Raw genomic sequence first — 24,608 nt, 5'->3', positions numbered from 1 at the left:
TCAGTCCTGTGCAGATGAGGTGGGATCAGTGATGTTTAAGGAAACCTGAGATGATGCAAGTGAAAGATGTAAAAGATCTCACAGGTGGTGCACAGAGAAACTATAAATATTACAGCTTTCAGATAAATATTTTATACGTAAAGATAGGTCTGGTGGCAGGAATCTGATCAATATCTTTCTGCTTTCACAAAGGCTGGATTGTCCATTCCTAAAGCTTCAGAGAGCAGGCACCGTTTTTCAGTCAATACTAGTATATGTTATATTATTTATATTGTACATAATACAGCACAAAAACAAGGTAGTGTTCATTTTATTGGCATAGTATAATTATCTGAATTGCAGTTCTTTAAAGTGTAAATGGCCATTGTGCTGGACTTAGAATAGCTGTGTGACTAAATGTTAGGTTTGTCAGTTTTCCAGCAGACTTTTTTCACTTAAAAGTATGCAATGGTTTGCATATAATAGCTACACTATGGGATTGTCATACTATTTTGATGATTAGGGCAAAACATTTTAGAAACACAAGTTTCTTTGAAACCTATAAAGTTCCATTTTTATGTAAGTTTAATAAACTCTTTAGTACAATGATAAGTCAAGCAAAATTACACCTTTTATTGCATAATTGAATAGATTGCAATATGCAAGTTGCCTCAAAAGTTTAAATATAGTAATCTGTTAAGTTAGGCAATAAAATGTGTCATTTTGCTTAACTTCTTATTGCCTTCATAATGGCTAACAGTAAGTACAACCCCCATTTAGTATAAATTCTTTAGTAAATATCAAATTGTACCAGTGGGCAGTCCTTGTAAAACCCAGGTAGGTATATTTTTATCATTGTTCAGTCAGTATCAAACCTTCATGGCTTTGGCAGGTAGGCAGTACCTTCTTCATTGTGCAGGACATTTTTTTACAACCTTTTAACCAAGAAAGTATCGTGAAGAACATGGTTCTTACATTTCTGAGAGCCAGGCTAGTACTTAAGAAGCTCATCTTGAATTGAATTGTTAGAATGATTGACAGATTGAAGATGACTTGCATGGATGAAAATATTTTACCATGATCTACCAACCACGTGTGGACAAATTTCTCCTATAGAAATCTGGGTAACATTGTGGTTAGAGTTGCTGCCTCGTAGCTTCACAGTCTTGAGTTCATACTCAATAAGCTGTTTTTCCATAGATGCAGTGCTTCCGAAAAGTAATCACAGTGCATCACTTTTTCTACATTTTGTTATGTTACAGCCTTATTACAAATTGGATTAAATTAATTTTTTTTCCTCAGAATTCTACACACAACACCCCATAATGACAACGTGAAAAAAGTTTACTTGAGGTTTTTGCAAATTTATTAAAAATAAAAAAACTGAGAAATCTCATGTACATACTGTAAGTATTCACAGCCTTTGCTCAATACTTTGTCGATGCACCTTTGGCAGCAATTACAACCTTAAGTCTTTTTGAATATGATGCCACAAGCTTGGCACACCTATCCTTGGCCAGTTTCGCCAATTCCTCTTTGCAGCACCTCTCAAGCTCCATCAGGTTGGATGGGAAGCGTCGGTGCACAGCCATTTTAAGATCTTTTCAGAGATGTTCAATCGGATTCAAGTCTGGGCTCTGGCTGGGCCACTCAAGGACATTCGCAGAGTTGTCCTGAAGCCACTCCTTTGATATCTTGGCTGTGAGCTTAGGGTTGTTGTCCTGCTGAAAGATGAACCGTCGCCCCAGTCTGAGGTCAAGAGCGCTCTGGAGCAGGTTTTCATCCAGGATGTCTCTGTACATTGCTACAGTCATCTTTCCCTTTATCCTGACTAGTCTCCCAGTTCCTGCCACTGAAAAACATCCCCACAGCATGCTGCTGCCACCACCATGCTTTGATGTATTGGCCTGGTGATGAGCGGTGCCTGGTTTCCTCAAAATGTGACGCCTGGTATTCACACCAAATAGTTCAATCTTTGTCTCATCAGACCAGAGAATTTTGTTTCTCATGGTCTGAGAGTCCTTCAGGTGCCTTTTGGCAAACTCCAGGCAGGCTTCCATGTGCCTTTTAGTAAGGAGTGGCTTCCGTCTGGCCACTCTACCATACAGGCCTGATTGGTGGATTGCTGCAGAGATGGTTGTCCTTCTGGAAGGTTCTCCTCTCTCCACAGATGACCTCTGGAGCTCTGACAGAGTGACCATCGGGTTCTTGGTCAACTCCCTGACTAAGGCCCTTCTCCCCAGATCGCTCAGTTTAGATGGCCGGCCAGCTCTAGGAAGAGTCCCGGTGGTTTCGAACTTCTTCCACTTACGGATGATGGAGGTCACTGTGCTCACTGGGACTTTCAAAGCAGCAGAAATTTTTCTGTAACCTTCCCCAGATTTGTGCCTCAAGACAATCCTGTCTCGGAGGTCTACAGACAATTCCTTTCACTTCATGCTTGGTTTGTGCTCTGACATGAACTGTCAACTGTGGGACCTTATATAGACAGTGTGTGCCTTTCCAAATCATGTCCAATCAACTGAATTTACCACAGGTGGACTCCAATTAAGCTGCAGAAACATCTCAAGGATGATCAAGGGGAAACAGGATGCACCTGATCTCAATTTCGAGCTTCATGGCAAAGGCAGTGGATACTTATGTACATGTGCTTTCTCAGTTTTTTTATTTTTAATAAATTTCCAAAAACCTCAAGTAAACTTTTTTCATGTTGTCATTATGGGGTGTTGTGTGTAGAATTTTGAGGAAAAAATGAATTTAATCCATTTTGGAATAAGGCTGAAACATAACAAAATGTGGAAAAAGTGATGCGCTGTGAATACTTTCCGGATGCACTGTACAAGTGTCAGGTAAATGGCAACGCTTTGCTGGCCCTGGTTTTAGTAGGTGTGTGAGAGAGAGAGAGAGTGTGAGTGAGTGAGTGAGTGTCAGAATGATAGACTGTCATCACTGTGTTGATCCCTGCTTTAGGTGAATATAGCTGGAGTATGTTTTAGTCCCTATGACTGGAATTAAGAAGGTTTTATTATGAATGAACAGGATTGTGTAAATAGCTAAATAGGAAGTTGTGCAAAAGAAAACCTGGGCAACCTTCTGTTGACCTCAACTTTTCTAAATACAAGGATAGCTTTGATAGAGAATTTATATTATGACAATTTTTAGCCATGTCATTGTTTCTCCATTTCTCTCTCTCTCTCTGTCTCTCTCTCAAATTCAGAACATGACCTTTCCAGGTCAGTTTTATATGTAGTCCATGGGTTTGGAGTTGTCGGAGTTTTGCTTCAGAGGGTAGAGGACAGATTTAGACTTTGCATAAGAGAATGCAACCCTTATTACAGTAAAAAATGTTTTTAATAAATGTTTAAATTCCAGCACCAACATAACCTCTTAAAATCATTCATTTATCTGTCCATGCAATTTCTGAACTTGCTTATTCAATCATAGAATTGCAGGGAATAAGAGAGTTATGTTAGCAGCATGAAGGTGCCAGTCTGTCTCATAAAGCATATGCATACACACACCCACAATCACAGAGTCCCACTTTAGAGCCTCCACTTAAACCAAGCACCATATGTTTTGAATGTTGGAAGGAACTGGAGCACCAGTTAATGACTGTGCAGTCGTGTCAAATATGCAGACTCCTCAGTAAATGTACCAGGGTCATTGTTCTGTCCAATCCTAAATAACTGCCTTATGAATCATGTACCATGAAAACATTTTAAAATAAAATTTGTCTTGTTTGTTTTAAAAAATACAATTTAAAATCTCATTTCTCAAGCCATTGATTCAGGAGTATTAGTTTTGTCTACAGGGAGACCATGTTAGAGTTTCCTCCAACAGCTCCTAGTGTCTTGGCACCCTAGAGTACTGTGCAGGTGAAACATAATAGTTCTGTCAGGTGGTTTCAAAGGCTTTCTGCCTTTAAAGAGAAACACCGCTCCACTCCTTCCTTTCTGGAAGAGAGACTATAGAAAAAGAATTGGCCTTATAACATTCTTTTACCTGAACTTAACTTTAGAAAGTAAAAAACTGTCCCAAATTTTCTACTTAGGGATCATGTTCTGTCATGTAATAATCTAAATGTTTTCTGGTCTTTAGCAAAGCTTCTAAAGCTTTATTCTTGCACCTATATTGCTTAATGCTACCTGGATGTGCCTTGGCATACTGGTATATAAATTTGATAAATTTGTTTGTCTGACACCTGTGTGGGTTTTGCTCTTTCTCTTTCCCAGTGCTGGGCTTCTCCCTAGTCCTGTGCTACCTAGATGCTACAATTTATGCTCAATACCCCTTCCCAAACATTTTAAAAAATTTTGTATGTTACTTCTACAAGTACTTCTAGATAACAGAAGTAGGCTCAAACAAGTATCACTGTGTGATTTAAAGTTATATGTACTGTAGTAATCAAAAGAATTTCTTTGTATGAAAGGCATATATTTTTTAAAATATTTTACTCATAGTGATTTATTATTGCTGAAACCATGAAATGATCACTTATTGCTATCAAATGGCACCCTCTAGAGGAAACCTTGGTAAATAGTTTTGAACTCCTCAATGCTACATGTTGCCAGAAAGACCTTAAAGACCAATCCAGATTATTTACACAACAGAGTTTGTATTTAAGGAGCAATCATCAAGGCAGGTAGAAATTACAAACTTATTCCTGAGTATAATATTCTTATATTAATGACTTCTTACTTGATGTTTGTTTCTGAAGTCAGTTTCGGAGAGCCAGTCTATAGATGTTCACACAGGGCCAATGTGGAGTTGCAGATGGACAAACCATGCATGTCTTTGGGTGGTAAACTGCATACCTTTAGGAAACCTAACATGTACTGTATATGGGAACAATGTGCAAACTGCACACAGCAACTCTAACCACTGCATCAGTGTGCTACCATTCAGTTAACTATGTCTTTACTGCCTGTGTATGAATATTCCATAATATATTGATAACTGAAGAAGCTAGATTGTAAATTTTGCAATTCACAAGTCCAATATGCATTATATGCTGAACAGTTTGGAGTCTTACTTTTTGATCTGCCTGTAAACCACAGTGGTCAAAACAGCACCAAATGTTAGATAATCATTTTTCAATGTGCAGTATTTAAATAACCAGAGGCTCACATGGAAAATGACCTTGTCAGATTTGTAGTGCTGATTTTACTCACCTTCATTTTAAATATTTTATCTTTAGTTTGACAGTATTAATAAATGTATTAAAATGTATGCCTTAAAATTCATTCAAAAAAACAGGGTTAAATTATCCACTGGGCAACACAATTTTCCATAGAATTTGGGTAATGGCACAGAGCACAGTGCTTTTATTTAAAACAGTCAATCAAAATCAGTGTTCAAAGTAAACAGTGCAGTGATTCAAAAGAACTCTTCATTAAATAAATAATCCATAAAGCAAACGTGGAGGTTTAAAAATCAATAAAATAGAAAAACAATCCTTTAAAAACCCGAGGTTAAAATGTTGCTGGAACCAGTCTTTAAAATCAATAAGCCCGGTGCCTCTTTTAAACTAGCGTCTCACCTGCTTCTCCCGGTTGGGCTTTACAGCAGGCGAGACACTCTCTCAGCAGCTGTCCTTTCTCACACACATACAGATGTCTGGAGTCCTCCCAATCCTGGCTTCGGCCTGGCACTCATCCCAGGCCTGAGACTTGGAACCTTGGCATCCAGGACGCCCACACCAAGGACTTCACCTCCAAGCCTCCCAACTCCCGCTTTTGTCCTCGCCTTACGGGGACAGTCTTTTCTTCTTTGGTCACTCCCGCTACATGATCGCTCGGCAGGAGTGACTTCTACTTCGACTCCGAGTGTCGGCCTAACACCCAGGCTTCCACACAGCTGCCTGCGACCGCTCGTTCTCTCGCTCGCACCATCTCTCTCTCTCCTGCTTTCTCCAGCCACCTCCGTCTTTCTTCCTCTTCCTTGTTGTTTTTTTTTTTTACTCCGTTTTTCCTTCCTCTCTAACTGACTCGCGCTTCTCTTTATATGCAGAGAGGACATAGCCGCTGCAGCACATTAACCACAGGAACATTCACGGATGTGGGCAGTCCCTCACCTGTGCACTAGGTGAGAAACGCCCACACCGCAGATCACACTGCGACTCGCTACAGCCACCATGCCCCCTCGCTAAGCCACGAGCGCGGTGATTATTTATTTAAAAACTAAAACGGCCTTTGCTAAGAGAGCTGTGGACCCATAACACCACATAAGCCTTTGTTGGAATTTCAAGCATCGGCTGGCTGGTGTACGTGGTTTATGAACAGATATGGGCTGTGCCTTCATCAGCGAACAAAAATCGTGTAGACGTTGCCGAAAAATCTAGAAGAAAAGGTCAGTTCCTTTCATAAATTTATTATCAAGCAAAGACAAAGGCATGACTTTGACCTCAGTTACATTGATGAAATGCCAATGACATTTGATATGCTGGGGAATCGAACTGTAGCAGGTATTGGTGAGAAGACCGTACTTATTAAGACAACAGGCCATGAAAAAACCCAAGTTTTACCCTCGATTTATACGCGCGTCATAACAAATTTCATAATTTTCGGCTTAAAAATACATTTGACTTATCTGCAAGATCGACTAATATGCGAGTATCTACCGTATGTTTTAAAAATTATAAATCTTCCACTCTTTCTCCAGACTAACCTCAGTCCATGTTCTACCCAACACATGGTGTAGTACCAAGGAACAGAAAATAGCAGGGTAGATATTATCAGCAACTAAATGCATTTACCAAGTAATTTGAGCTTATGGGTTAGAAATATTGAGACTTTGAGAAGAGCTTGCAAATACCCAGTCAGTGTAGTGTTTAAGTTTATTAACTAAATGTACATTATATAGGGTATCGGTTGCCACTGAGAATGTGTATTTAGCCAGACAGAGTCTAAAATGGTATATTGGGTGAAAGAGAGTCAATCTTAAAATAGTTAAATACTGCAAAAGGAAAAGTTAAATGCCAGAAAGATTTATCATCTGAAACTCTAGGAAAATTATGATTCATGAAGTTTTACAAACTGAGGATGGGTCTGTACAGGGTTAGTATAATAATAAGTAAATTAGCATTTTATTTAAATGATTAAAAAAATAACTCTTACAATTTGAAACATTCTCCAATTATAACCATTATCCTACCTATTTTAATCAACTTTTATATGATGTGTCATTTTTTTTTCCATAGTTAAGTTGGTTAGAAATTTCACTTTAATGAAGCTATGCTTTTCAATTGAATTAAATTAATTATTTTATGGGTGCCCCACAATTTTATTTTAGTCACATATGACCAACAAAATCTTAGTACAAGAAAAAAAAATGTTTCTTTACTTTTTAATGCATTTTTGAATAAAATCATATCACTTAAAAATCTTTTTATGTAATTTCTTATATCAGGATTATAATTTTAGTAGTTACGAAAACAATTTTTACTTGCAGCATGTTGTAAGAAGTATGCTAATAAAGAGATCTTAGCCATCTTACAGGCCTATAAAGTGTAAGCTAAAAGCCAAGTTTGCTGAGGTATTGTAGTTGGCATTTCCTCAGGGTTAAACTCCTCTTGTTGAAACCTCACAGTCTACTTTGTTCACAGTTACAAGTCAAAGGTAGCAGTGTGCAGTTTGTATATTTGAAATGACTTAATAATGCATGTAATCTAAACTAATAGTATGTAAAATGTATCTTTGTCAAAACTGTTAAGAGATAAATATAGTGTATGCTGTTTGATGTGATTTATTTTAGTCACCATATTTATCCTTTCTAGGCCCTATATGTCAATTGGAACACTGCGAGATCAAGTTATATACCCTGACACTGTAGAAGACATGCACGAAAAAGGTTATAGTGACCAGGATCTGGAAATTATTTTGGACATAGTAAATTTGAACCAAATTGTTCAGAGAGAGGGAGGTAAGTTTATTTATTGTTGTTTTTTTTGTTTTTTTTGTGGTGAGTTGTCAGTGTTTTTTACAGTGGCTTTTCTTAAGCACAGATTTACCACTTGTTATATTGATTTAATAAACCTGTCACATTATGTGTAAAGAGTATTGTAAGAAACACAGTGGGCACCCAAAATTATTTCAGTATAGTTTATGTTGTTTAGCTTTCCTTTACATTTCTAAACCGCTAAATGCTACATATAATTCAATTTACCTTCATAATGCATTTAGAATTTGTTGCCATTATTTTAAAAGACAGACCCAAAGGGGTCAAAAGTTTGAGCTTGAAGAATGGATAGAATCTCTCAAGAGTTTTTAACAGATCAGTTACCATAAAGAAAGATACTACAGAGTTTAAAAGGCTAACACTAGAACTGTATGGTCCACTCTAACTGGGGTTATATTTTAAATCTTTTTTTAATTTCTTCATGTTCACATCCTGGCCTTCTTTGACTTTTCCTTATTTGCTGCACAATGCCTACATTGGTGCAACTCTGAAATTCCGTTCAGAAAACTTGAATATTATTTTTGTTTTTTTTTTTTTGTTTTTTTCAATAAAGAACCCTTACTACCACACAAGCAAAATAAAATGAATATTGGCACCAAGGTATGAATCGCTTTCTCTCTTCTCTAGCTCAGACTTGACCACATTTGCATATCCTTTTTACAACAGTAAATCCCCTTCTGTTGCAGTTATTGACATTACTAAACATTGTTTCCTACATGTGAATTGCTGTCTGTCTTCAGCAGACAACTATATAATAAGCAATGAGAAAATGTCTAACTTATAATCAGCTATATTGTTTAACTAACCAAGATAAACGAAAAAAAACTGTTGGCTCTCCAGTTGTTTTATTTAGGTAAAAAAAACAACTATAAATTCACCTGAAATGCAATTTTATATACAGTGCACTCATTTTTGGTGTGTGAAAAATGATAGCAGACTGGTGATCATTTTTATATTCACTCCATTAAGCAGCCTTCCATTTAAACTACATAATCTGTGAAATATGTAAGTAATGTTGTCATTTTATTTCTGTATATAGGAAATTATCATTCTGACTTAACATAATGTTTTATGCTCACAGCTGATTAAAAAGTGTCACTATACTTTTTAACGATTAAATAATTGTTTTATGCAAGCCACAGAGCAACTTTTGAAAGGTGCTTGTGTCACAGCTGTCTTTTGTGCCATTTTTGCTCTAAAAAATAGTTTCTGCTTCAATTACTGTTTCATGTGGCCAAGTGATTGAGTGTTATTTTGCTTTTCACTGATAACTAATCAATACAAAAGCAATTTTTATGCCGCCCAAAAGCCACACAACTCTGTAGTTGTGTTTTTTTTCAACATAGGCTAACATTCAAAACGAAAGTATATATAAACGATATATGCTTTACGTTTACCGTAGATCCCGTTATATAAGCCGAGAATTTCATCCTAGATTTTTGGCTTGGAGTTTGGGGGTCGGTTCATACAACGAGTATCGTTTCAGATTCAAGATTTCCAGCGCAATGCCGGTTTTGCCGATGAATACAGAAGTAAATAATGACGAAACCACAGAGCCATCTTTCAGATGAAGAAGTAACTTTGCATGCCGGTACTTTAAATTAAATAAAGAATTTATTCAAAAAAGTGTTTTAGTTGTTGATTTTATTAATAAAATTTATAATAAATTATCGGGAAGTTTAAAATGAAATTTTTTGTTTTGATTTACGATCAACATCTTGCATTATGAAACGGATGCGGTCACGTGTATCCGCTTGCGCGATTGTAAACCGAGAGCGTTAGTAGCGTCAGTTGGAGCCCAGATACATGTGTTTGTGGATGTAATTTCCGTCATTGCAGTGATTTACCTATATATATATAATTCATTAAGACCATGCAAGCAAGACACATAATTGCTAAGGAAGGAAGAAAAGGTAAAAGAAAGCGATCGTAATCGAAGCGAAGATGGACATTGTGTGGAAATATCTCCTCCCCTCCTGCAGCCCAAAGATGTCAAATTAAATGGTGAGTACAGTATGAAATTGTTTCTAGAATAGAATGCCTTTTATTGTCACTATATGCATCTACAATGAGATTAAAAGCAGCTCCTTCAGTGCAGAAAAAAGTTCTGTATAGGGCTTGTATGGTTGTTTTTTAGCTTTAGCATAACGCCGGATCTGCGCCCCAGCTTCTGCTTTCTTTCCCTCCTCCGTCTGTGTCGTCTCCTAGACCCGACAACAATCCACGGAGAGCCCGCTGGTCTCGCTATGTTGTCTGGGATGTTGTGCGTGTGATGAAAAACACTCGAAACAGATGTCTGGCTCTGGACACCAATGTCTATAAGGTTCTGAATGGTGTAGCGGATGTTAGCGAACCGATCGTGCACAAACAAGGACAAAAAAGTACAAAAACAACAAAAAAGTGCACTGAAAAGGAGAGCCCTGAGCCGCTGCGACCATGCGCGCCGCCATGCTCCTAGCTTAATCGAAGTAGGCTAGGCACTTTTTATAACTTTTTAGTTAGTACATTAGAAAAATTATTGGTGTTTTGGTAAATTATGCACATTATATTATATATCAAAATGCGGCAGTCTCAAATTCTCGCCGATAAACATCATAAATATACCCGAAGAGACAATTTTAAGGAAATTTTGAAAATTTTGCTTGGAGAAGGGGGTCGGCTTAAATACCGGTCATTGGCAAATACATGTAATTTAGTAGGTAGAGAAGGGGTTCGGCTAATATACCGGGTCGGCCTGTATTCCGGGATCTACGGTATTCAAGCTGTATTAGTCTTATCTATTGCTTTTGGGCGTAGGGCAGTAGGGATGTGATAGCACGATGCTGAGCTGATAGGTTACTACTGAGAACAAAAGGATTCAGACAGTACTTGGTGCTCCTGGGCGGATTAGTACTGAAGAAATGTGTGAAGTTCTAGTGTTAATGGTTATGAAACAAAATAGTAATTAAAGTGGAAAGCTTGTAAGATTCCTTCTTAAACATTATAGGTAATGAAATTATCCCTAAGCATAAAAAGGTCCTAAATTTAATATTCGTTAATAAATAAGAAGAAACATACCAAAATCTTAAATTTACTGTATGAGGAATGAACCTTGAAAAAACTTACTGTTAAGCTGTTGTCACAGATGTACGGGGACACTGCCCGGCCGGGACGCCTGGACAGTCCCCAACTGGGACAATACTTCTCCTCGGCCATGAGAGGGCAGCCGTCCGGGTCTATTTGGGGGCCACAGAGACGGAGCTGGGATGCCCGTGAGAGGACGTGACCACCGCCAGGGGGCCCCCGGACAGTTGGAGAATCCTGGATGGCAGCACTTCCGCCACACCAGGAAGTGCTGCCAGAAATAATTCCAAGAAGACCCGGAGTGCTTCCAGGAGCTTTCCTGACACTTCCGCCACACCAGGAAGTGACGTCAAGGGGAGAACCTGGGGCTGATCCAGGTACTGATAAAAGGGGCCGCCTCCTTCCAGACAATGAGCCAGAGTTGGGAGGAAGGAGACGAAGCTTGTGAGGAGGAGGAAGGAGGTCAAGAGAGAGAGAGAAAGAGAAAGGAAGAAAAAGAGGAAGAAAAGAAAGAGAGGTGCTGAGAGAAGGCATTGTAGTTGCAGTGGGAAAAATAAATAAACAAGTGTGTTTTGGATTCTGGTGTCGGTCTGTCTGTGTTTGGGGGTACGGTTTCCACACTGTCTATAAATCACATAATTTTCATAAAATTTCTGAAATCTTTCTAAATCTATTATAATAAAAAAATCCTGGGACGAGATTAGACTTTTTAGCCTGGGACGAGACGTGACTTTGTCAGAGAGATACTTTCATGTCCCGCGAGACGAGACTTTGTGCCAAGAGATTTAACTATGCCCGGGGCCGGATATAAAAGACAAAGAGTAGCAGACAAAGTAGAACCTCGTAAAGAATTAAAAAACGTTGCCGCGATACTCATGCAGAGCAGATTAGAGATAATGAAAGTACTAAAATTCGAAAGTCTTAAAAATATGATATTAACGATCACATTAGCGCAAACAAATGGAAATAATTACTCGGTGAAATAACGGAAAAGCGAAAACAGATCGAATATATTGTTCGGATTTAAACTTTTTTTTTTTATATTTTTTTGTTATTTTTATTAATTTTATTGCACTCCATACAAAGCAATCAAGTTTTTACAAAAAGAAAAATAGAGTTAAGAACAGATCGATCCCCACCCTTGAGAGAGAGAGCAAGCCAAACGGCATAAAAATTTTACAGCTTTTAAACATACCTAAATTAATAAATTCTCTATGCTTCATGAACTTATTTTAAAATATTACTGATTAGATCCTGCCATGTTTTGAAAACGTCTGTACGGATCCTCTAACTGAGTATTTGATTTTTCCAATTTCAAATAATATAACACATCAGTTTCCCACTGACTTAAAAGAGGAGAGTTTGGATTCTTCCAGTTTATCAGAATAAGTCTGCGTGCCAAGAGTGTAGTAAATGCCATCACAATTTGTTTGTCCTTCTCCACTTTAAGCCCCTCTGGAAGAACCCCAAACACAGCTGTTAATGGGTTAGGAGGGATTGTGAATCCAAGGCTATCTGAAAGGTAATTAAAAATTTTTGTCCAGAATAATGTTAATTTGGTGCAGGCCCAGAACATGTGACCTAGTGAGGCTGGAACTAGTTTGCAGCGTTCACAGGTTGGATCATGCCCTGGATACATTTTGGAGAGTTTTAGTCGAGACAGATGTGCTCGATAAATAATTTTAAGTTGTATAATTGTATACTTTGCGCATATGGAGCTCGAGTGAATTCTCTGCATTGCTACTTTCCACTCCTCTTCTGATATATTAATTGAGAGATCTTTTTCCCAGTGTCCTCTTGGATCTTTGAAAGGGAGGGATTGTAAAATGATTTTATATATTGCAGAGATGGAGTCTAAGTCCTTGAGATTGAGCAATATTTTTTCCAGCATGGATGAGGGTGCAAGATGAGGAAAATCTGGAAGGTTCTGTTTAACAAAGTTCCTGATTTGAAGATAGTGAAAGAAATGTGTAGCTGGAATGTTAAATTTGGAATGTAATTGTTCATAGGAAGCAAAGACGTTGTCTATATAAAGATCTCTAAGCAAGTTAATTCCAAATTTTTTCCAGATATTAAAAACTGCATATGTTTGTGAAGGTTGAAAGAGATGGTTCTCTTGCAGAGGTGCCACAGATAGAAGCTTCTCCGTCTTAAAATGCTTTCTACATTGGTTCCAGATTCTAAGTGAGTGGAGCACAATTGGGTTATTTGTATATTGCCGATAGCGTGTGTTTATTGGAGCGCATAGCAGGGAATACAAAGAAGTACTGCAGGATTTTACTTCTATTGTGGTAAAAGAGAGTTGGTCTCGTCCGATGTGAGAGATGGACGTCTGAATTGGAGCTCCGCTAGCAGCGGTGTTATTTTTCATATTATTTGCTTATTATCCTGAGATATCCTGCATTTATTCAACCCAAGGACACTGCTACATTATATATGTAAGCATATATAAATATGGCCAGCAAGAAAGGGGTCGAAGAAAGAAAACTAAGGCTGCACCCAAGCCAAGATCAGGAAGCCCTAGCTCAAGATACGGCCTTTCAGAGAGAGAGCTGGAACAGCTGGGCGAAAGTACAGACTCTTCGGGACCAAGGTCCGCTACATCGTCGCCGGCTGAGAGTGAAAAGGGGAGCGAATGTAAGATCGGGAGTGCAGATCTTGATAGCTCGCTGATCGGAGAACACCTGAAACTGGAAGGGGCCTTACAGTCCGCGATCTCAATTACTCCACGCGAGCCGGGAATAGCGGGAGCACTGGCTACAGTAGAGTCTGACGCTTCACCCACGGTACAAGAAAGCACAATTAAAATGTCTAAACTGGAGGTGATGCTCGCTGAGATCGTACAAGATATAAAGAAAACCGAGAAGGCAAATGAGAAAGCAAGGGCAAAGGCACATGAGAGGCTGAAACAAGAGTTGCTGGAATTGAAACAGGAATGGCAGCAAGCAAACAAAACGCAACGGCTGATGCTGCAACAGGCAAATGAAAGGCTGCAACAAGAAATGCAAGTGGAAATCCGACAGGTGCTGGGTAAAATTGAAACGCTTACTGATCAATTGGAGGATCTCAAGGAGACATTCACGACTAGGATTGAATTAGCTGAAAATTTAGCCACCAGTGCTGAAGAAAAAGCAGAAAATGTCAGCTCGAATGCAAAAACTCGGAGAAGACTGGCTGCTTTGGAAGATGGAAGTAGAAGGTATAATGTCAGAATTGAAGGTCTGCCTGAGAATCGAGAAAGTTCAAACCCTGTGAAATTCGCTGCTGAACTTTTTTCTAAAATAATCGGGGAAGACTTTAAAGCAGAATCTGAGATAGCAGCAGCTTTCCGCGTACGCTTGATCAAACACCGTTAGACCCAGACCAAGGTCTTTTATAGTTCGTTTTGAACGATTATCATTTAAGCTAGAGGTGATGGCACTCCTCAGAAACAAGGAAGATATTACATTTGAAAATAACCACATTCGTATCTTCCTGACTTCTCTCCAGCAACAGCTACTAAACACGCTGCCTTCTACAACATTAAACAGCGTTACGGCAAGCCAGCGTCAAATACAGCCTCTTGTATCCGCAAAACTGAAAGTGGAATGGCAAGGTCATTTCTATGTCTTCGCTAGCAAGGAAGAAGCAGAAAAGGAATTAAGAAAGCTGATCCCGGACTATTCTGATACATAATAGTGAGTCATGGCGGTTAATAATCTACTGTCTGATCTATTCGTTTTAAAATAAGGGTTTTATCAGCATATATTCTCATTTTTCTCATTATTACTTAGTATTACTAGGGCTATCTGTTTATGTTTTATTGTGCTTAATTACTTTTTCTTTCCTTTTTTTTTTCTTTTCTAATTATTTCATCTCTACCCTAAACAAGACTGTTCAATATCATACCCTTGGTTTATTGTTATTGCTATTACTGCATTAAGACTTGTTATGCTTATTTTGGACACATCTTTAACACCATCACCGGGTTTATTATCTGGGTGTATCATCTTAATGCACTAAAATTGCTGAAGACTATATATATATTTTAAGTGCAAAATTCTTTTTTTTTTTTTTTTTAAGACTATATTGGTAATAGATATCTCTATCTTTTAACCCTAAAGCACCGCTGCATTGGGGCTTGTTTTGCTTTGGACGTGCTCTGTCTCTGGGTATGTCAGAGGACTGGGACTATGTGAAGTGGGTTTTAGCCTCACTTGGGGAGGCAAAAAGGGAGGGTGGGGGGTTAAGGGGGGGAGAGAAAGAGAGCAGGCTTGATCTATACCTAATCTATCCTCTCAATCTTTATAATTATAACTATCAACGTAATAATAAGCTGCATGGCAACAACTCTAGGGGAAATAGGAAATTAAGACCTAAGCTGTCTCACTTCCAGTTAAGACTATAAAATGACATCAAAAACTCAGAATCAGTGTCTCCATGATGGGACAGTTAACTTCGTAAGCTGGAATGTTAAAGGCCTGAATCACGAATTAAAGAGAAAGAAAGTACTCTCTCACCTAACAGGTCTAAATGCTAAAATAGTATTTTTACAGGAAACCCACTTACTAAGCAAGGATCAGTTCCGGCTGCAAAAAGACTGGACTGGCCAAATGTTCCATTCTAGTTTTACAAAGAAAACTAGAGGGTGGGAATTCTCATACATAGAACAGTACCATTTGTAGCATCAGATGTAGTATTGGATCCTGAAGGGAGATATGTAATGGTCATGGGAGACTTATCTAACTGTAAAATGATTTTGATAAATGTTTATGCACCTAATGTTGATGATAAGGAATTTATACAAAATTTATTTGCATCCATTCCCAATCTGAACACTCATAAAGTTATAATGGCTGGGGACTTTAATTGTGTTCTAAATCCACTTTTAGATAGGACTTCCTCCACAGGGGGAACGGCATCTAACACCGCAAAGATAATTACAAAGTTTATAACTGATCACAACTTATCAGACCCATGGAGGTTTTAAACCCAAATTCAAGAACATATTCTTTCTACTCACCAGTACATCATTGCTACTCAAGGATTGATTACTTCTTTATAGACAATAACTTCTTGCCTAAGATTAAATCTTGTAAATACGATGCTATTGTTATTTCTGACCATGCACCTATGATCTTGGAGCTAAAATTACTAAGCCCCATACACTCACCCGCAGATGGCCTCAACCCGCTTCTATTAGCTGACGAGAATTGTATGAATTTATATCCAAACAAATCAAATTCTTTCTAGAGACAAATACATCCCTGAGATCTCTGCAGGAATACTCTGGGAAACTCTTAAGGCCTTCTTAAGAGGACAGATTATCTCATATCTTTCCCACAGAAATAAATCGAAGCCAAGAAAGTAGCAGAGATAAAAAGCGAAATTACTAAAATAGATGAAGAACATGCCAGACTACCAAGCGAGACTCTACATAGAGGAGGCAGGCTCTACATTCAGAATTAAACCTCTTGACAACTAAAGAAACTGAACAACTAATTTACAAATCCAGACATCATTATTATGAACATGGAGAGAAAGCTAATAAGCTTTTAGCTCAACAAATTCACAAGCAAGAAGTGCAGCGCAATCTCGGTAATCACCAACACGAACGGAGATAAAATCGTTGAACACAAAAATATAATGCACACTTTCAGAGACTACTATAAATCCCTATATACTACTGAGTTTAAAGAAGACAATACACAATCTAATGCATTTCTGGATACATTACAGATACCACAAATAGACGCTTTTAGTGTGGAGGAACTTGATAAACCTCTGGCATTATCAGAATTACTAGATGCTATAAAGTCACTCCAAGGTGGAAAGCAGCAGGCCCTGATGGCTACCCTGCAGAATTTTACAAGAAATTCTCCGCTCAGCTAGCTCCCTCCTATTAGCAACATTTACAGAAGCCAGAGATAACCAATCTCTTCCACAAACCTTTCGCCAAGCACTAATCACTGTTTTCCAAAACAAAATAAGGACTTATTACAATGTGCATCATACAGACCAATTTCACTTCTGAATAACGACGTTAAAATACTCTCTAAAATCATAGCTAGAAGGATGGAGAAAGTGCTCCCCTGGTAATATCACAAGACCAAACTGGATTTATTAGGGGCCGCACTTATCTTCAAATCTTCGACGCCTGTTTAATGTAATATACTCACCAACTAAATCAAACACCCCAGAAATATTATTATCATTGGATGCAGAAAAAGCATTCGACATGATTGAATGGAAATACCTTTTACTACATTGGAGAAGTTTGGGTTTGGCCCAACATTTGTGCATGGATTAAATTACTGTATACTAACCCAGAAGCTTCAGTTTGCATCAATAACATTTGCTCAGACTACTTTAAACTAGAACGTGGCACTAGACAAGGATGCCCTTGTCACCGCTGCTGTTTGCATTGCCATTGAACCACTGGCAATACATTGTCGAAATACTGATCAGATAAAGGGGATTAGCAGAGAAGGACTGGAACAGAAAATCTCATTATATGCAGATGATATGGTACTGTATATATCGGACCCAGAAAATTCTGTGCCTGCAGTCTAAGCAGCACTCACAGAATTTCAAAAGATCTCTGGTCTCAGAATTAATCTGAATAAAAGTGTACTCTTTCCGGTGAATTCTCAAGCATATAATATTAGATTAGACACCCTACCTTTTATCATTGCAGAACAGTTTAAACACCTCGGGGTAAACATCACAAGTAAACATAAAGCTCTTTATCATCAAAATTTCGCCGTCTGCATGGAAAAAATTAAACAAGACTTGCATAGATGGTCAACCCTTCATCTCACACTAGCTGGAAGAATTAACACTGTTAAGATGAATATTCTTCCTAAACTCCTTTTTTTATTTCAAAACATCCCAATATACATTAATAAATCATTCTTTAGGCAATTAGATTTAACAATAACCTCATTTATTTGGAATTCAAAACATCCACGCATCTAAAGAGCGACCCTACAAAGACAAAAGGCAGAAGGTGGCATGGCTCTACCTAACTTCCAGTTTTATTACTGGGCAGCAAATATACAGGCGATAAGAACCTGGACAGAAATAGAAGAACATACACAGGCTTGGACCACAATAGAAGTTCGGATTTAAACTTTAAGTCGGAGACTTGTAGATCGTCTAATTTGTGTTGCCACCAGGAAAAAGTAGTGTTTCTTCCAAATGAAGAGGTGTATCCGTGAGAATTAAAAGATTTGTTGTTTGGTGAAAGTGAAATCCACATACACGAGCGACAGAGACATGAAGTGGCTGGCGCGTAGCACAGCCCGGGGGGGTTGGCAAGTGAAGCAAGCAGGGGGCCAAGCCCCCTAGTTCTTCTAAAAATAAGAAGTGACAAATTCACTTTTTGCTCACTGATCAGAGGAGTTTTCCTGGGAGTAAACATGGACATTCTATAGCTGCATGGTTAGAATTAGGGTGATTAAGGTCAATTCGAAATGGGCAGCCATTCAAAGTGACGAGTATTTCTCTACACTTAACATTTTAAAGTTGCTACTCTGTTTCACATAGCTTCATTAACTTTGATTATTCTCTATATTTAAACTGGGTGTCATTTTTTTTATCATAACTACTATTTTGAAAAAAAATCAGCTTAAATATCTGGGAGACTACACATACTGAAACTTTTTACGGGAATACAAGTGAAAGGCATGAATACCAAATCACTACTCCAAGCCTAAATGGTACTAATGAGCTGGCGAGAGATTCGGTGAGACATGTTGAGCAGCACACATTCCACAAGACTTCCAGACATGTAAATCAAGCAGCTCAGCGAGGAGATTAAAATATGGTATAAGAGTGAGGTGCTTCGGACATACATCATTGGAGTAAAAGCTGACAGCGTTAGAGACTGGAGAGGGGTAAAGACAGAGGAGTTGAAAAAAAGTGAACCTTGAGTGTCAGCCGAAATTGCCATTGGTGCAACGTGACCCTGCAGGAGTTGTGCAATGCAATGTGTGGACCAGAGAAAAAGTTTCACTGCATAAGCAGGTAGAAATAGCGAGGTGAGTGGGAGCAACATGTTGTCTAAAGCCATGAGGGCAGTCCAGTTTGAAGGGTGAACATGGTGCATCTCTCTCAGCCCTAACACTGTATGGGTGCCATGTAATGGCAGAGGTGTTGGTAGATCAGGGAACTCATTTTATTGTGGAACAGGATGTCTTCCATGGTCAAATATATAAAAAGTGCCGTATTTTACTTTTTCAATCAGTAAATAAAAACTTGTCCTTGGTGATTTTTAAGCCCCAGCACGTGTCTGTGGTTCTTCACTGACTAGTTATGGTTTTTACAATATCTTGAATTTTAATTAAAGAAGCAACTTTTAGCATAGCAACTAGATGTAAATAAATCTTTTAAGAAAACAAAAAGCTGTATACATTAGAAATGTGAATAAAATCCATTTGAATGTTTAGGCAATTTCAAGTTGAAAACCCTTAAAGAAATAAAGAATGCTTAGCATGTAAGTTCCACCCCCTCCTTGCCCCTACCTCCAGAGAGGGCAAGAAAGGGCCAAGATTTGCATACTTTAAACGAATCAACGGAGGTATTATAACAAATATTATGACAGACCCTGGTAAAACATGTTTTGGAGCTCTTTCTTATTCTCCTAATTTTGCATTAACCAATGCACAAAATCAGAATTTATAAATACAATGAGTGTTCCCACACTGGCAGTTGCACCTTTTATAATAGAGGCATGATATTAATGGTAAGGTTATAGTCAAGCAGCGAGCACTGAAAGTTGAGAGAAAGCATACTTTAGTGAGTTTAGAATGTATACTCTAGGTACAATAAGGTAAAAAGTGTCAGAACTTTATCATATTCTAAACATCATTTGGTCATGAACTGGACTTTTTTATATTTCTAGTTTTCCTTGGCCTATAAAAATATTGTATATATATTGTTTTGGGGGTTACAGAGGTCAAGGAATTTAATTGTTTAATTGTGGGTTTTCTGATGTTTTTGTAATATGTCTTTATCATGATGCTGTTTTGTTTTTGTTATGGACACCACCATTGTTCACAGCTTGTGATGCAGGTTTGCCAGGCTGTTGCAAGGCAGGACAACTAGTAGTTTGCAATTTTAGTATGTGCAGGATTGTAGGCAAGGGGTGTGCGGAATGGTCTGTTTGATAAGTTAGTTTTAATAAGAGGTATTTATGTGAATTATTAAAATGTTAGGTTTAAAACCAAAGTTTTTACAGTTCTTTTATCTTTTTTTGTCCTACTGGAGCAACAACAATGTCATAGCTTTTCAGTTATAAAGATTCAAGTGCCAGTGCATACTTTATTAGTTCCTTTTATAGAATAATTTGAATCTGCACTTTTATTCTAGTTACTTAGTTTAAGTGCAGTCCTGCTGTTTCAAATGTGTTTTAGTAACAGAAGGAGTGACCCTTCACTGCAGAGTATATAGAATCCCTCAGCACAGGAATGATTGATATTTCTAAGTGTAGTCCTTCCGTGTACTGGTCTACAGCAGTGAGTCTTCAGCATTGAATTAAAAGCTGAGACAGAAAGAGCACCTCTTATATAAGCAAGCAGGCTGTTCCACAGGTTTCAGGCCCTGTAGCTAAAAGCTCAACCTCCAACTGTTTTTTTTTTTAATCCTTTGAATCTTTATAAGGCATTTTCAGAACCTGTTAAAGTTTGGGATTAAAGGCTATACTGATGGTGCTGTGTCTTTTTATATTATTTAACAAAGAAGATACAAACATTGAATAACATTAAATAAAATACAAAATTTATCAAAATTAAAAAAGAGGTTATATTTCCCACCTTCCAAATATTTAGCTCCACAATGTATTCCATTTTTTATGGCTATGTAGGAAGTAGGTGATTGTAGGAAGTAGGTGATCATTCTGTCAGTGCTAGAACACATTAGCACACATTCTATAACCACTGTGCTATCCATGTGACATTCTACTGCTTAGTAGAGTTCACCAAAAATAAGATCAAAATTAATTCTGCCTATTTTGAGTTAGTGAAATTTAACTTGAATAAATTCAGGTGTCCGTGTCAATATTTATATATTTCTTTATGTAAAATGTTTACCATATTTCTTGGATTTTAACACTATATTTTGTATGCCTATTGGCCTATTGCAGATCTTCAGCCAAAAAAAAAAAAAAATAAAGTGATAAAGCACAATGTTTAATGGTTTCAGAAAGCAAAATTAGATTGATTTTAAATTTTTGTTGGATTATATTGGTGATCTATGGTGCAGATATTTAGCACATAATGCAGGTGCAGTACTTTATATATTTCAAATATAGAAGAATTATTAAAATATATAAGGTGGTGCTGTTTGAGTACAGTACAAAAAAAAAACACAAGCCTGCCTTAGTGTAGAGCAAAACACTAATATATTTTATCACCTCTTTCTTTTCTCATTAATAAAATGAGAACACAAGCAGTACCAAAATATATTAAAGTAAATGATGCTTAAAGGAAGCTGTCAGGCAGGTGCAGAATTCCACTATCTTAATCCCATTTAAGCAAACATCAGGAATCCAGTGTGAAAGGTGCACAATGATATTAAAGGTTTAGATCTGTATATATACAAGGGAAGGTCTGCCACAATTAATAGGCAACGACTGACTATGTGATTCATACTGAAAAGGGGAAATAGTTCACCAAGAAAGGAGATGAGAAGCTTGTTATGTTTTAAACATTAGAACAATCTAGTCAAGAACAGGCTATTCAGCCCAAAAAAGCTCACTGTTCCTATTCCATTTAATTCTTCTAAAATGACAAAGTCTAGTTTTGAAAGTACCTAAAGTCCTACTATCTACCACAGTAATTGTTAGCTTATTCCATATGTCTTTGGTTCTCTGAGTAAAGAAAAACATCCTAATGTTCATGAGAAATGTATCCTTAACAAGTTTCCAACTGTGTCTCCAGGTTCTTGAGGAACTCATTTTAAATTAACAGTCTCAATCCATCCATCCATCCATTATCCAACCCGCTATATCCTAACTACAGGGTCACAGTGGTCTGTTGGAGCCAATCCCAGCCAACACAGGGTGCAAGGCAGGAACAAACCCCGGGCAGGGCGCCAGCCCACCGCAGGGCCAGTCTCAATCTGCTGTACTAATTTCCTTCATAATTTTAAACACTTAAGTCATGTCTCCTCTTAATCTTCTTTTGCTTAAACTGAAAGGGCTCAGCTTTTTTAATCTTTCATCATAATTCATCCCCTGTAGTCCTGGAATCAGCAGAGTTGCTCTCCCCTGGACTTTTTCCGGTAGCTTGCAATCCCTTTCCAAGTAGCTCGCCAAAGGGTTAATGAATCGTACATAAATTTGAAAACTTGATTAGTCAAATTAGGGGTGGGCAATCTTTCCAAAAAATCATATCACGATCCACAATCTGAATTGCAGTCTATCTTTTCAATGTGGCATACACTTAAAGAATACCCGGACTCAGACCTAAGTAAAACTTTATTTTAAATATCAAACAAAGTTAAATTCAGTTGTTCTCTCATTTGCTAGCTAAGTGGAGTTAAGGAACACGCCACGAAGCTGGCAAGTGAGTGAGGAGAGCCCAACCCCCTCCCTTCGGCCCACTACGTCTCTCATGGATTTGCGCAAATAAATCGTTACCGCAAGTGAACTATGATACATAGCGAAATGAGAGAAGTCACAAAATCAACTGGAATGTTCAAGCAAATTATAGAAAAAAAACCCAATCTAAATCCGTTAAGTAGTTCTCTCGTGAAAGTGGACAGACAGAAAGACATTGGATTTTATATATTATGTATTAGTAAACTTTCAAAATAATGTGCAGTTAAAGTCTCAACAGCATTCTCAGCATTTCTAGATCTTAGTAGAGCCAGATAACTATAAGAATCTTCACCAAGCAGCTCTGAAAATGTCTGCTTTGTTTGGGTCTACATACCTCTGTGAGTCTGACATGAATGTCATGAAATCAAAGTTCAGAACAAGACTGACAGATGAACATTTAAATGGCTCCATAAGAGTGAACCTAAGTGACTACACTCCACCATACACCTCTCTTGTTGAATCCATGTAGTGCCAGACATCTCACTAACTAAAAAGCACATCACACATGCAACTGGACATGTGAATACTCTTGTGAAGTGAAACTGACATGTAACAAAATGACAAATGAATAAGTAATACCTGTGTATTTGGAATTGCATTGTTTTGTTTTGACAGCAGCCATGTTTTAATTCAATAGTGTGAGATATGCTAGAAAATGCATACAGACATACAAAATGCACTTGCAGGTGAACTAAATATTTCTGTGATGGTTTAATGCAAAATGTGAGTTGTGGACACCAACATTTTGTAAATGTTCAGGCAAAACAAGCTTATTCAGTTTGTTTGGGTTGAAATAAACGTCAGAATACATGAGTAGCTCTCGGCCATTTTCATTTTGTCAAAGTAGCTCTCAGGGGAAAAAAGACTGGAGACCCCTGCTGTACACAGTACTCCAGATGAGGCCTCAGCAGTACATTATAAAGCTTGAGCATAAGCTCCCGTGCTATATAACCTAACATTCTGTTTGCCTTCTTAATGGCTTCGGAACACTGTCAGGAAGTCCACTATGACTCCTAAATCCTTCTCATAAGATGTGCTCTTGATTTTCAGACATCAATTGTGTATTCAAACCTAATTTTTTTTTTTTACCTTTACTTCCTACATGTAATACTTGCATTAAATTTCATCTTCCACAAATCTGCCCAAGCCTGTATGCTGTCTAAGTCCCTCTGTAATGATTCAGTAGAATCTAGATTATCTGCCAATCAACCTAGTTTGGTGTCATCTGCAAATTTCACCAAGCTTGTTACTTCTATTCCTATCTACATCTTTTTTATATATATTTATATATACAGTGGTGTGAAAAACTATTTGCCCCCTTCCTGATTTCTTATTCTTTTGCATGTTTGTCACACAAAATGTTTCTGATCATCAAACACATTTAACCATTGGTCAAATATAACACAAGTAAACACAAAATGCAGTTTTTAAATGATGTTTTTTATTATTTAGGAGATAAAAATCCAAACCTACATGGCCCTGTGTGAAAAGTAATTGCCCCTTGTTAAAAATAACCTAACTGTGGTGTATCACACCTGAGTTCAATTTCCGTAGCCACCCCCAGGCCTGATTACAGCCACACCTGTTTCAATCAAGAAATCACTTAAATAGGAGCTGCCTGACACAGAGAAGTAGACCAAAAGCACCTCAAAAGCTAGACATCATGCCAAGATCCAAAGAAATTCAGGAACAAATGAGAACAGAAGTAATTGAGATCTATCAGTCTGGTAAAGGTTATAAAGCCATTTCTAAAGCTTTGGGACTCCAGCGAACCACAGTGAGAGCCATTATCCACAAATGGCAAAAACATGGAACAGTGGTGAACCTTCCCAGGAGTGGCCGGCGGACCAAAATTACCCCAAGAGCGCAGAGACGACTCATCCGAGAGGTCACAAAAGACCCCAGGACAACGTCTAAAGAACTGCAGGCCTCACTTGCCTCAATTAAGGTCAGTGTTCACGACTCCACCATAAGAGACTGGGCAAAAACGGCCTGCATGGCAGATTTCAAGGCGCAAACCACTGTTAAG

General features: G+C 37.9%; 1 protein-coding gene across 1 annotated transcript in view; it reads left to right on the top strand.

Moving 5' to 3' along the window:
- LOC120533954 (ATP-binding cassette sub-family D member 2-like) overlaps window positions 1-24,608 on the top strand; it is a 122,828-nt gene that overhangs the window by 81,487 nt on the left and 16,733 nt on the right. The window contains exon 7 of the mRNA XM_039761106.1: window positions 7,754-7,899. Coding sequence (XP_039617040.1) covers window positions 7,754-7,899 — 146 coding nt within the window. The remainder of the gene's footprint in view (window positions 1-7,753; window positions 7,900-24,608) is intronic.

Source organism: Polypterus senegalus, chromosome 8, assembly GCF_016835505.1.
Source record: "Polypterus senegalus isolate Bchr_013 chromosome 8, ASM1683550v1, whole genome shotgun sequence".
NCBI classification, from domain to species: Eukaryota; Metazoa; Chordata; class Cladistia; order Polypteriformes; family Polypteridae; genus Polypterus; species Polypterus senegalus.
The sequence above is the reverse complement of the archived record's forward strand: the minus strand, read 5'-3'. Positions and strand labels throughout refer to the sequence as shown.